Source organism: Theropithecus gelada, chromosome 2 (assembly GCF_003255815.1).
Source record: "Theropithecus gelada isolate Dixy chromosome 2, Tgel_1.0, whole genome shotgun sequence".
NCBI classification, from domain to species: Eukaryota; Metazoa; Chordata; class Mammalia; order Primates; family Cercopithecidae; genus Theropithecus; species Theropithecus gelada.
Genome location: NC_037669.1, coordinates 120,671,265 through 120,684,250, shown reverse-complemented (window position 1 = coordinate 120,684,250; position 12,986 = coordinate 120,671,265). Strand labels below are relative to the sequence as shown.

At 44.1% G+C, this 12,986-nt stretch overlaps 1 protein-coding gene across 1 annotated transcript in view; it reads left to right on the top strand.

Annotated features, from left to right (window-relative positions):
• The first annotated feature begins 11,139 nt into the window (after positions 1-11,139).
• PRKCI (protein kinase C iota) overlaps positions 11,140-12,986 on the top strand; it is an 82,961-nt gene continuing 81,114 nt past the window's right edge. Inside the window, exon 1 of the mRNA XM_025377368.1 lies at positions 11,140-11,539. Coding sequence (XP_025233153.1) covers positions 11,157-11,539 — 383 coding nt within the window. The 5' untranslated portion in view covers positions 11,140-11,156. The remainder of the gene's footprint in view (positions 11,540-12,986) is intronic.

Here is a 12,986-nt window from a genome sequence, read left to right as displayed (position 1 = left end):
ATGATAAAACCCTGGCTTTACAGAAAATACAAAAATTAGCTGGGTGTGGTGGCGTGCACCTGTAATCTCAGCTACTCAGGAGGCTGAGACAGGAGAATCGCTTGAACCTGAGAGGCGGAGGTTGCAGTGAGCTGAGATCGTGCCACTGCACTCCAGTGTGGGTGTGGGTGACTGAGAGAGACCCTATCTCAAAAAAAAAAAAAAAAAAAAAAAGCGGAATTCTCACCAAAACTCAGCAAATTAAACTAACTCTTAAGGGAACTCTGAGCTATAATTTTTAATTACTGAGTCAGAAAGTAAAGAAAGACATCCTATGTTTCTCTCTCTTTTTTTTTTTCTTTTGAGGCAAGATCTTGCTGTGTCACCCAGGCTGGAATGCAGTGGTGTATCATTGTTCCCTTCAGCTTCAACTTCCCATCCTCTAGCGATCCTCCCACCTCAGCCTCCCAAGTAGCTCAGACCACAGGTGCACGCCACCATGGCTGGCTGAATGTTTCTCTTTTTATCTCTCTCTTTTTTTTTTTTTTTGAGAGGCAAAGTCTCGTTCTGTCACCCAGGCTGGAGTGCAATGGCATGATCTCAGCTCACTGCAACTTTCACCTCCTGGGTTCAAGCAATTCTCCTGCCTCAGCCTCCAGAGTAGCTGGGACTACAGGCACACACCACAATTCCCGGCTTTTTTTTTTTTTTTTTTGGATTTTTAGTAGAGACGGGGTTTCATTATGTTAGCCAGGATGGTCTAAATCTCCTGACCTCGTGGTCCTCCTGCCTCGGCCTCCCAAAGTGCTGGGATTAAAGGCGTGAGCTACCGCACCCAGCCTGTCTTTTTATCTCAAGTGTGCTTCCTAGTTATGAGATAAGGGAAAGAAATGGAATAATCTAGCCTTCTATTGTAATAATGGAATAATCTAGCATCCTTGCTGAACATAAGTATAATCTCTGGAACTGTTTGAGTTAAAATATAAAATTAAGATTAAATAAAAGGTGGCAGAATGAGAAAGGATGAGTATATCATGATATGATGTTCAGTACACTGTCATACATCTGTGGAAATACAGTGAACCTATTAACTGATTATGGTAAGAACAAATTATTGTGGGTTAAAGTGACACCCTTGTGACAGTGAATCCAGCACATGCTATTAGCATGTTTTTAGATCATGGAAAATAAAAAAATAAATAACAAAACTAAGAATTTTGTGAACTTACAAATTTTTTCTCATCTCCCAGAAATCAGTTCCTGTTTCAAATTTATGCTATTTTAAAATTATGTTAATGAATAAAAAAATTGAAACAGATGTAAAATCACGGAGTCATTTCACTTCTCTGGACTTCATTTATAAAACAAGGGAATTAGCCTAGAAGTTTTGCTCCTCAAACTGTAATCGATACATGAGCAGCATCATCACGTGAAAATTGCCTTGAGAGCTGGGTGCAGTGGCTCATGCCTGTAATCCCAGCACTTTGGGAGGCCGAGGCAGGCAGATCACAAGGCCAGAAGATTGAGACCATCCTGGCTAACACGGTGAAACCCCATCTCTACTAAAAAATACAAAAAATTAGCCAGGTGTGGTGGTGGGCGCCTGTAGTCCCAGCTACTCGGGAGGCAGAGGCAGGAGAATGGCATGAACCTGGGAGGCAGAGCTTGCAGTGAGCTGAGATCGCACCACTGCACTCCAGCCTGGACAACAGAGCAAGACTCTGTCTCAAAAAGAAAAAAAAAGAAAATTGGTTTGAAATGCAGAATCTGGGGCCCAATTCTAGACCGTCTAAATCAGAACCTGAACTTTAACAAAATCCCCACCTAGGCTGGGCATGGTGGCTCACACCTGTAATCCCAGCACTTTGGGAGGAGGCCAAAGGTGATCCTGAGGTCGGGAGTTCAAGACCAGCCTGGCCAACATGGTGAAACCCCATCTCTGGTAAAAGTACAGAAATTAGCTGGGCGTGGTGGCGGGTGCCTGTAATCCTAGATATCTGGGAGGCTGAGACAGGAGAATCGCTTGAAGCCAAGAGGTTGCAGTGAGCCGAGATTGCACCACTGCACTCCAGCCTGGGTGACAGAGTGAGACTCCATCTAAAAGAAGGAAGGAAGGATGGAAGGAAGGAAGGAAGGAAGGAAGGAAGGAAGGAAGGAAGGAAGGGAAGGAAGGAAGGAAGGAAGGAAGGAAGGAAGGAAGGAAGGAAGGAAGGAAGGATCGATCCCCATCTTATTTGTATATATAGTGAAGTACGAGAGGACTGACATAGACAACATAGAGTAACTTCCAGCTAGTCATATCTACCATTCCATGATTCTGATTGAAATATTTCAAGTTACATAAAATGAGAGTCACTTATGTAAGAGTTGTGTTTGACTTGAGGACACAGACTACTCAGCAGGCTGAACTAACTTTCCGGGTCACAGCTTTAAATTAACAAGGGAAGCAGAAAATAAAGACTTGCTCTGCTTGTTGTTGCTGGGTTCCCTCCTATCACATTAAGATTCATTGTAATACTCAAGTGTACATAAACCATAGGCTAATATTGGTTGAGTTTTTACAATTTTCCGTGTGCCACAAAGAACTTAAAATATAAGATTCCTGCCTCCTGCTTGAGGCACCTAATGACAATGGGAGCTTTGCTTTAAAAGGCTCAGTGTATGGAGCCCTGGGATGATTTAATTATAGAGGGTTTCCTAATTTGTTATTCTTATCCAGAATAGGAAGCCATCCAATTCAGTAAAATATCTCCTGCTTGAGTCATGGGGTGAAAAGCACAGGGTGCAGGTGAACTAAAGCAGCTTTATCTCTAGAGTGCTATTCCCATTGACATTGTATATGTGATTAGGCAGCCAGAAAATCATCACAGACTATGAACTCTACTTTCCCCCTGATTTATCTGTGGCCCAAAATAGGATATAGTTTAGTTCAATTCAAGGTCAGCAGAAATTCAATATGAAAACACTTGAGTGCATTAGGAAATAGGCGGAAGTGGTGGAGAAAATGAGCTAGTCTTCTGTGTCGGGGGAGCAGTTAGCAACTTTGCTAGGAGGAGGCATTTACTCCAGAGGCTGTGGGAGAGAACTCGATAATTGAAGGAGGCCATTGTGGAGGTGGGCGAGGGGCTGTAGCAGGGATACTATTAAAATAGGTTTATATTTTCTTTCCCTCTCTTTTTTTTTTTTTTTTTTTCTTTTTTTGAGACGAAGTCTTGCTCTGTCGCCCGGGCTGGAGTGCAGTGGCCGGATCTCAGCTCACTGCAAGCTCCGCCTCCCAGGTTTACGCCATTCTCCTGCCTCAGCCTCCCGAATAGCTGGGACTACAGGCGCCCACCACCTCGCCCGGCTAGCTTTTTGTATTTTTTAGTAGAGACGGGGTTTCACCGTGTTAGCCAGGATGGTCTCGATCTCCTGACCTCGTGATCCGCCCGTCTCGGCCTCCCAAAGTGCTGGGATTACAGGCTTGAGCCACCGCGCCCGGCCGCAAACACATTTTTATATTTGATCCTCGCTGCATGGTATACTGGTAAAGTTAATTAAGACTGAATATAGAGGTCTACCTATTGTGGTTAGCTATTTTCTTGGTAAAACAGCTGAATTTGTAGAAAGGAAACCAAATTTCCTGAAGATATGATTAATGTTATGCGAGGTTCCTTTTTTAAAAATTATTTATTTATTTATTTATTTATTTATTTATTTATTTGAGACCAAGTCTTGCTCTGTCGCACAGGCTGGAGTGCAGTGGCACGATCTCAGCTCACTGCAAGCTCCGCCTCCCGTGTTCATGCCATTCTCCTGCCTCAGCCTCTGGAGTAGCTGGGACTACAGTCGCCCGCCACCACGCCCGGCTAATTTTTTTTGTATTTTTAGTAGAGACGGGATTTCACCATGTTAGCCAGGATGATCTTGATCTCCTGACCTCATGATCCGCCCACCTTGGCCTCCCAAAGCGCTGAGATTACAGGCGTGAGCCACCGCGCCCGCCTGCAAGGTTCCTTTTATACCCTTTTACTCAATCCTGTCTTCTTTAAAGAGATAGCGCAAGAGTTTCCAGTATTTTGTTACCAAAAATGACATAATTTCTGTGCCTTGATCATCCTGTATGCATAATTCTTTCTGCCTTATATCTATTTTAACTATATCATACTGACTTTAAAAATTAACGTCAGAGCACTTCCAGTACGAAGACATGATGAACTCAGTAGACATTTTCCCCAGTAAAATAATCGTAACTTGTGAAAATTATAAATAAACAATGACTGTTGGATCAGTCTGTGGAGCAATTTATGCCATAGGACAATGTCAAAAACACTGGAGCAATCAGCTAGTAATTAGTAGAGGCTAACAGCTGGGAGTGATATTAACAAAGATAAACCATCCAAAAACTTTACAGGGAGATGAGGAAAAAAGTCAGAGAACCTGGTTAAAACCACTGTCGGACAGGAGCTCACGTCTGTAATCCCAGCACTTTGGGGGACCGAGGCGGGTGGATCACGAGGTCAGAAGATCAAGACCATCCTGGTTAACATGCTGAAACCCCGTCTCTACTAAAAATACAAAAAAAAAAAAAAAAATTAGCCGGGCATGGTGGTGGGCGCCTGTAGCCCCAGCTACTCGGGAGACTGAGGCAGGAGAATGGCGTGAATCCGGGAGGTGGAGCTTGCAGTGAGCCAAGATTGCGCCGCTGCACTCCATCTAGCCTGGGTGACAGAGCAAGACTCCATCTAAAAACAAAACAAAACAGAAAAAACCCACTGTCATCCCTGAGGAAGGAGGAGGAGAGGAGGAGAGAGTCAGGGTGACAGAAAATTGCAAAACTGTACTTTTCTGAGGAGCACCATGAGAGGCCGCACACTGTGGGGGACATAGACTTTGCTGAACTAGTCTAGCCAAGTCACTAAACAAATAAACAAGCAAACAACAACGACAACAAGCCCTGGAGCCAGGGGTCAGTATCCAGAGTTGCTGAATGGAAATGTACAGCGTACAACAAAAAAATTGTAAGACACAGAAACAGAAAAGTGTGACCCCTTCACACAGAAACTGCCTTGAGAGGACACAGATAGTGAGCCTAGCAGATAAAGACTTCAAAGCAGTTATTATAAATACATTTAAAGAACTCAAGAAAACTGTGCTTTAAAAATTAAAGAAAGAGGCTGGGCGCGGTGGCTCACACCTGTAATCCCAGCACTTTGGGAGGCCAAGGTGGGTGGATCATGAGGTCAGGAGTTTGAGACCAGTCTGGCCAACATGGTGAAACCCTGTCTCTACTAAAAAATACAAAAATTAGCCAGGCGCAGTGGTGAGCACCTGTGATCCCAGCTACTCAGGAGGCTGAGGCAGGAGAATCACTTGAACCCGGGAGGCAGAGTTTGCAGTGAGCCAAGATCACGCCACTGCATTCCAGCCTGGGCAACAGAGCATAACTCCATCTTAAATAAATAAATAAATAAAAATTAAAGAAAAGTCTGATGAAAATGTTTTACCAAATGGAGAATATCAATAAAGAGAAAGTTTAAAACAAAAAAGAACCAAATATAAAATCTAGAGTTGAAAAGTACAGAAATAAAAAATTTGGTTCTGTGTGGTGGCTCATGCCTGTAATCCCAACACTTTGGGAGGCCAAGGCTGGTGGACCACTTGAAGTCGAGAGTTCAAGACCAGCCTGGACAACATAGTGAAATGCTGTTTCTACTAAAAATACAAAAATTAGCTGGGCGTGGTGGCGGATGCCTGTAATTCCAGCTATTCGGGAGGCTGAGGCTGGAGAATCTCTTGAACCCAGGTGGTAGAGGTTGCAATGAGCCAAGATTGCTCCACTGCATTCCAGCCTGGGTGACAAAAGCAAAACTATGTCTCAAAAAAAAAAAAAAAAAAAAGTTCACTGTAGGGGCTCAACACGAGATTTGAACTAGCAGAAGACATAATCAGTGAATATATTCTGAAGAAGAGAGAGGGAAAAAGGAGGGAAAAAATGAACAGTACATCAAGAAAATGTGGAACACCATTATGTGCACCAATATATGCATAAAGGGATACCAGAAGGATAGAAGAGAAAAATAAGAAATAATAGCTGAAAACTTCCCAAATTTGATGAAAAAGTTTAATGTAAACAAACATCTAAGGAACTCAGCAAACACTAAAGTAGGATAAATGCAAAGAGATGTAAACACAGACATGTCAAGAGCAAAATGTTGAAAAACAAAGAGAATCTTGAAGTCAGCAAGAGAAACATGGCTCATGTACAAGGGAACCCTAGTAAGATTAATAGCTAACTTCTCATCAGAAATGTTGGAGGCCAGAAAACAGACATTTCAAAGTGCTGAAAGAAAAAACATGACCAAGAATTTTGTATTCAGCAAAACTATCTTTTTATTTATTTTTATTTTTTATTTATTTATTTTTTTAAGAGATCGAATCTCACTCTGTTGCCCAGGCTAGAGTGCAGTGGTGCAATCTCGGCTCACTGCAAGCTCTGCCTCCCGGGTTCAAGCAATTCTCCTGCCTCAGCCTCCCGAATAGCTAGGACTACAGGTGCACACCACCATGCCTGGCTAATTTTTTGTATTTTTTTTTTTTTTTAGTAGAGACGGGCTTTCACTGTGTTGCCCAGGCTAGTCTCAAACTCCTGAGCTCAGGCAATCCACCCACCTTGGCCTCTCAAAGTGCTAGGATTACAGACATGAGCCATTGCGCCCCGCCCAGCAAAACTATATTTTTAAAATGGAGACGAAATTAAGACATCTTCAGATAAGCAACAACTGAGAGAACTTGCTGTGAGCCAACACACCTCGTAAGAACACGAAAAGAAGTTCTTCAAGCTGAAAGCAAGTTACCTCAGACAGTAAATCAAATCTACATGGAAAAAGAAAAGAAAAAAATAACAGTGGTAAAGGTAATTATGTAAATAATTATGAGTGTGTATAATTACATATTTTTTCTCCTTTCTTTCCTTAACTCATTTACATATGAATATAATTGTATTTTTGGATCGATAACATATAGATATGTGACATATTTGACAATAACTTCACAGAGAAGGCAGGTAGGAATAAAACTGTATTGGTGTAAGGAAATAATACCAGATGGTAACTAATCTACAAAAAGAAATGAAGAGCACTAGAAATGGTGAATAAAAAGGTTAACATAACAAGCTCTATAAATATATGCTTGCTTTCTTGTCTTGTCTTAGCTTCTTTAAAATACATAAAATTACATAAATAATTATAACTGGTTTGTAACATATATATGTAATATATATTACAAAAATATTAGCAATATGGGAGGGAGGAATCATTACATAGAAGTAATATTTCTATATCTCATTGGAATTAATTAGCATAAATTTGAGGTAGATCCTGATATGTTTAAAAAGTATAATCTAGGGCCGGGCATGGTGGCTCACGCCTATAATCCCAGCACCTTGGAAGGCTGAGACAGGCAGATCACGAGGTCAGGAGATCAAGACCATCCTGGCTAACACAGTGAAACCCGATCTCTACTAAAAAATACAAAAAATTAGCCGGGCGTGGTGGCGGGCACCTGTAGTCCCAGCTACTCAGGAGGCTGAGGCAGAAGAATGGCATGAACCTGAGAGGCAGAAGTTGCAGTGAGCCGAGATCATGCCACTGCACTCCAGCCTGGGCAACAGAGCGAGACTCCATCTAAAAAAAAAAAAGTATAATCTAAGCCCTAGAGCAGTTACTAAGAAAATAACTCAAAATATGTATGTTTAGAAAGTCATTGAAGGTATTAAAATCATCCACCAGAAAATATTCATGCAAAGGGAAGCAGTAAAGAGTAACAGAGGAACAAAAAACACATGAGACATAGAAAACAAAGAGTAAAATGGCAGATGAAATTCCAGTCACATAAATACATAAAAATTAAATGAATTAAATAACTTTTTTTTTTTTTTTAAGATGGAGTTTCACTCTTGTTGCCCAGGCTGGAGTGCAATGGTGCGATCTTGGCTCACTGCACCCTCTGCCTCCCAGGTTCAAGTGATTCTCCTGCTTCAGCCTCCTGAGTAGCTGGGATTACAAGTGGCCACCATCACACCGGGCTCATTTTTGTAGTAGAGATAGGGTTTCACCATCTTGGCCAGGCTGGTCTCGAACTCCTGACTTCAGGTGATCCACTCCCCCCCCGCCTTGGCCTCCCAAAGTGCTGGGATTACAGGTGTGAGCCACTGCACTCGGCCAAATAACTTTTGTTTGTTTGTTTGTTTTTTTGGGACAGGGTCTCACGCTGTTGCCCAGACTGGAGTGCAGTGGCGTGATCTCTGCTCACCACAACCTCTGCCTCCCGGGCTCAAGCGATTCTCCTGCCTCAGCCTCCCAAGTAGCTGGGATTACAGGCACATGCCACCACGCCCGACTAACTTTTGTATTTTTAGTAGAGACGGGGTTTCTCCATGTTGGCCAGGCTGGTCTTGAACTCCTGACCTGAAATGATCCACCCACCTCAACCTCCCAAAGTGCTGGGATTACAGGCATGAGCCACTGTGCCGGGCCAAATTAAATAACTTAACCAAAGATGGAGATTGTCAGACTGGATAATAAAACAAGTTCCAATGGTGTGATATTATATATACAGGATATACACTTTAGATTTAAAGATGCAAACAGATGGTAAGTTAATTTTTTTTTTTTTGAGACGGAGTCTCTCTCTGTCGCCCAGGCTGAAGTGCAGTGGGGCAATCTCGGTTCACTGCAAGCTCCGCCTTCTGGGTTCACGTCATTCTCCTGCCTCAGCCTCCTGTGTAGCTGGGACTACAGGTGCCTGCCACTGCGCCCGGCTAATTTTTGTATTTTTAGTAGAGACGGAGTTTCACCATGTTAGCCAGGATGGTCTCAATCTCCTGACCTTGTGATCCGCCCGTCTCAGCCTCCCAAAGTGCTGGGATTACAGGCGTGAGCCACCGTGCCCAGCCAAAGAAAAAAAATTTTTTTTTTCAAAGATATACTGGCTGGCCACGGTGGCTCACATCTGTAATCACAGCACTTTGAGAGGCTAAGGCAGGCGCATCACCTGAGGTCAGGAGTTTGAGACCACCCTGGCCAACATGGCGAAACCCCGGCTCTACTAAAAATACAAAAATTAGCCAGGCATGGTGGTGTGTGCCTGTAATCCTAGCTACTCAGAAGGCTGAGGCAGGAGAATCGCTTGAACCTGGGAGGTGGAGGTTGCAGTGAGCTGAGATCATGCCACTGCACTCCAGCCTGGGCAACAGAATGAGACTCCATCTCAAAAAAAAAAAAAAAGATATACCATCTAAACAGCAACTTTAAGGGAGCTGCAGTGGCTATATTACTATCAGAAAAGATAGACTTTAAAACAAAAAAATGTTATTCAGGTATGGTGGAATGCACCTGTAGTCCCAGCTACTCAGGAGGCTGTGGTGGGAGGATTGCTTGAGTCAAGAAGTTCAAGACTGTAGTGTGCTATGAGCGCATTTGTGACTAGCCACTGCACTCCAGCCTAAGCATCATAGTGAGTCTCCATCTCTAAAAAAATGAAAACAAAAAATGCTTTCCCTGATAATCACAAGTAAAGCTCCATCTTTCAGAGAAAGAAAACTTATTTATACAGTGGTATTGATGCAAATTATCAATATGTACAGATTCTCATAGCTGACAAAGTAAGCAGTAAGCCTCCTCTGGAAACAATGGTCACCTTCAAAGCATGCTATGAGGTCAATGAAGAAGGATTCTTCAAAATGCTAAGGAATCATGATCAAGAACATTTTCCATGTCTTACCTTTCATTTCTCTATACATTTTCACTCCCTATGTGACATAAATTTCTTTTTCTACAGCATTACAAATTTGTCACAAGCCTGCTAAATTTTCCACTAGAAATAACGTATATTCCATAGTTAATCCCTCCGTATTAAACATGCTGATGCAGGTCTCCAATTGGTGAAAACCTGATACCAAGTTTTCAATGGGATTTTTGTTTGTCTGTTTAAGAGATGGGGGTCTCACCATGTTGCTCAGGCTGGCCTTGAACTCCTGGGCTCAAGTGATCCTCCTGCCTCAGCCTCTCAAAGGCTGGGACTACAGGCATGTAGCCCTTTGCCTGACTCAAGGGGAATTTTTAGTAAGATTATATAATCCAAGTCTGTAGCAGTTGGAGGATGTCGTACCACGCTAAAATGTCACACATAACTGATGACTCAGTCCCCCAAGCCTATTTTATCATCGTAAAGAAAGCTATTTCTTTGATTATTCCAACTCGTTCAGCACTAGGACTGCTGTAGGGGCTGGATTCATGCTACCTGTAGTTGCAGTGTAAATTATGTGTCAGAGCCAACATCCTAGGAAAGTCAGAGACTAGGTTACAAGGACGATTCTTTCTAATCCTTGGTAAGCCAGTTTTTAACAGAATGAAATGCTCTTGGATTGACTGACTTGATTGGGTAAGTATTCATTATGCTCTTGTTCCATGCAAGGGCAGTCTACAAGGGCCTAGATATGGGGGCCCCCAAATAAGAAAAATCGGTTTTTCATCCTATCTTCTGGTTGACTTTCTTCCTTTATTATATTTGTTACATATGTTATTAAATTATTTCCATAAAAGAGGTTACGCTGAGCAGGTAACCAAATTCTTGTTCCCCAAAAAGACATGTATAATTTAGACGATTTATGCAATTAGAAGATGGGAGACTTAATCAGATAATAAAGTCTAGAACGTGAGAAAGCCCAGTCATTTCCAGGACCTTCAGATGCCCAAGCTGGATCCAGGTTTTCCACCCCGACAGCTCCAGGGAGCACGCTGGAGAGAGACTTCACCAACGGGAAGGCGCGGAACCCTACGCTCAAGGAACCTCAAGTCCCAGAATGCCATGAGGACTCCAAATCCCAGAAACCTGCACGCAAATCTATCCCGGGTGCCAAGTCGGCCGACCGCAGGCGTGACCAAGTTGCGAGGCTAGGGTGAGGTGTCGTAGAATTTGTCCCTACCATTGTTCCTGCAGGGAAGAGACTTTAGTGATCTAGAGCTGGTCATTGTCTCTTTCACAGCTCGCGTGAAAGCACCCCTCCTGGCCTGTTTGATGCCATAAGCAGCGTCTCCCATTCCCTCTGTCTCCTTTCTCTGCCCCCGTAAGGATGGTTCAGCCCGGCATTGAGGCTCCTTGAGCTGGCTAGATGGTTGCGCCCGCCCTACCCCGGAATGTGGGCCTTTGGAGCGAGCGAAGTGGGAGGGACCGACGCAGGAGGTGTCCTGGGCCCGGGCGGCTGTAGAGGCGGCGGCGCCTACGGGGAGTGGGAGGAGCCGCGCGGTTCCGGCTGCTCCGGCGAGGCGACCCTTGGGTCGGCGCTGCGGGCGAGGTGGGCAGGTAGGTGGGCTGACGGCCGCGGCTCTCCGACAGGCGCGGGCGGCGGAGTCCCCCACGGGGTCCGGAGCGCCCCCCCGCACCCCCGGCCTCCAGTGTTGAGGCGGGGGAGTGAGGAGATGCCGACTCAGAGGGACAGCAGCACCATGTCCCACACGGTCGCAGGAGGCGGCAGCGGGGACCATTCCCACCAGGTCCGGGTGAAAGCCTACTACCGCGGGTGAGTGTCCTGGGGCAGGGCGGTGGGCGGGAGGGGACAGGCCGGCTCCACTCGGCATGGAGGAGGGGAGGGTGAGGGGCTGGAGGTGTTGTAGGCGGGTTGGGCTGGGCGGGCGGGCGGCTCCGGTGACTCAGGGCGAATGACGAAGTGATGGGGGTGGGAGCGAAGCAAGGGGACGCAGGACTGGAGGGGTACCCAGGTATGGCAGTGCGGGGACCCGAGGGGCCAGAGTAGGGTCCGAGGAGGAACCTAAGGGATAGAGTAGGTGTACCTGGTGTGGACGAGAGACTCGTCTACTGAGAGCTTTGTAGTGGCCTTGCATCCTTAAGTCTGGGTGTATTTGGGGTTGCGAGTTGAGGATTCCAAGCGGTGCTTTAGTTAACTCTGTTTGCTGTGGGGATAGAAAACGGGACTACTTCAGTTAGCTGGCCGTTTTGATTACCAGCAGGCCTAACGCCTCTTGTTCTCTTAGATATATCTTCATCCCCGTTGTGTTCACGTAGTGTATCTGCACTGCCAGTATATTAGACATAGGGGTTGTATTTAAGAATCAAGTCGATGCGTTTTCAGGGACGTGCAGTGGGTACTTATGTCTCGTCAAGATTAAGTTGCATGTGTGTAAATCAAAATTTTGTGAGCCTTTCTTTCTCGGTGTTATTTCAACGACTACCCGATAGGGTGAGATACTGCAAAGTGAGGAGACTAGCCTAGTTGCAGTTTTAAATGATCTGATCTTCACTCTCTTACTATGGTTACAAGAAAAAACCCAGTTCTGAGTTCATTGTGTTAAATCATTTTCTATCAGAGACGCAAAGTGCCCCCTTCCTTTAAATTCAGTTGTGGTTTGAATTTTTTTTTTTTTTTGAGATAATTATGTTTAGGAGCATTAGAAATGTGAAATGTTAGTGTGACCATAAAGATTTGAGACTGAGAAGTCACAAAAAACCCAGCTACTTTGACTTGCCTTACTGCTTGTCCAGGTAGAAGTAAATTGCTTTAAAAAACTCAAGCAGTGGTAGGTTGAAATTGTAGTGCATACTTTTACATTCCTGAGAGGATCAGTGAAGATAGCAAACTCTCAAACTGCCTCTCTTGTTTTGATTTCAAAGAAAATCTAAGCCCCTAAATGTTGTGTTGATTTGATGTAAGGACTTACTAGTTTGCTGCCATGAAGCCTCTGGCCTCTGTTTATTGTTAGCCTGACTGTATGCAGGAGTAGTTTATTGGAGTTATATAGGACAGTATGATACCTTTGTGTTTAAACAGGTAAAATTGAATAAGGAGATTTTGATTTTAAATCAGTACCAAGAAATCTGTGTATATTTTTTTAAAGTTTGTAGTTGTCACAAGAACTGTTTTGACTTGAGGATGGTCAGCCATGAACTTTGCAAGGTGAGAAAAAAGCTTCCTTTGCTTTTTTTAAAAACCCTTACTTGTAATTTGATGA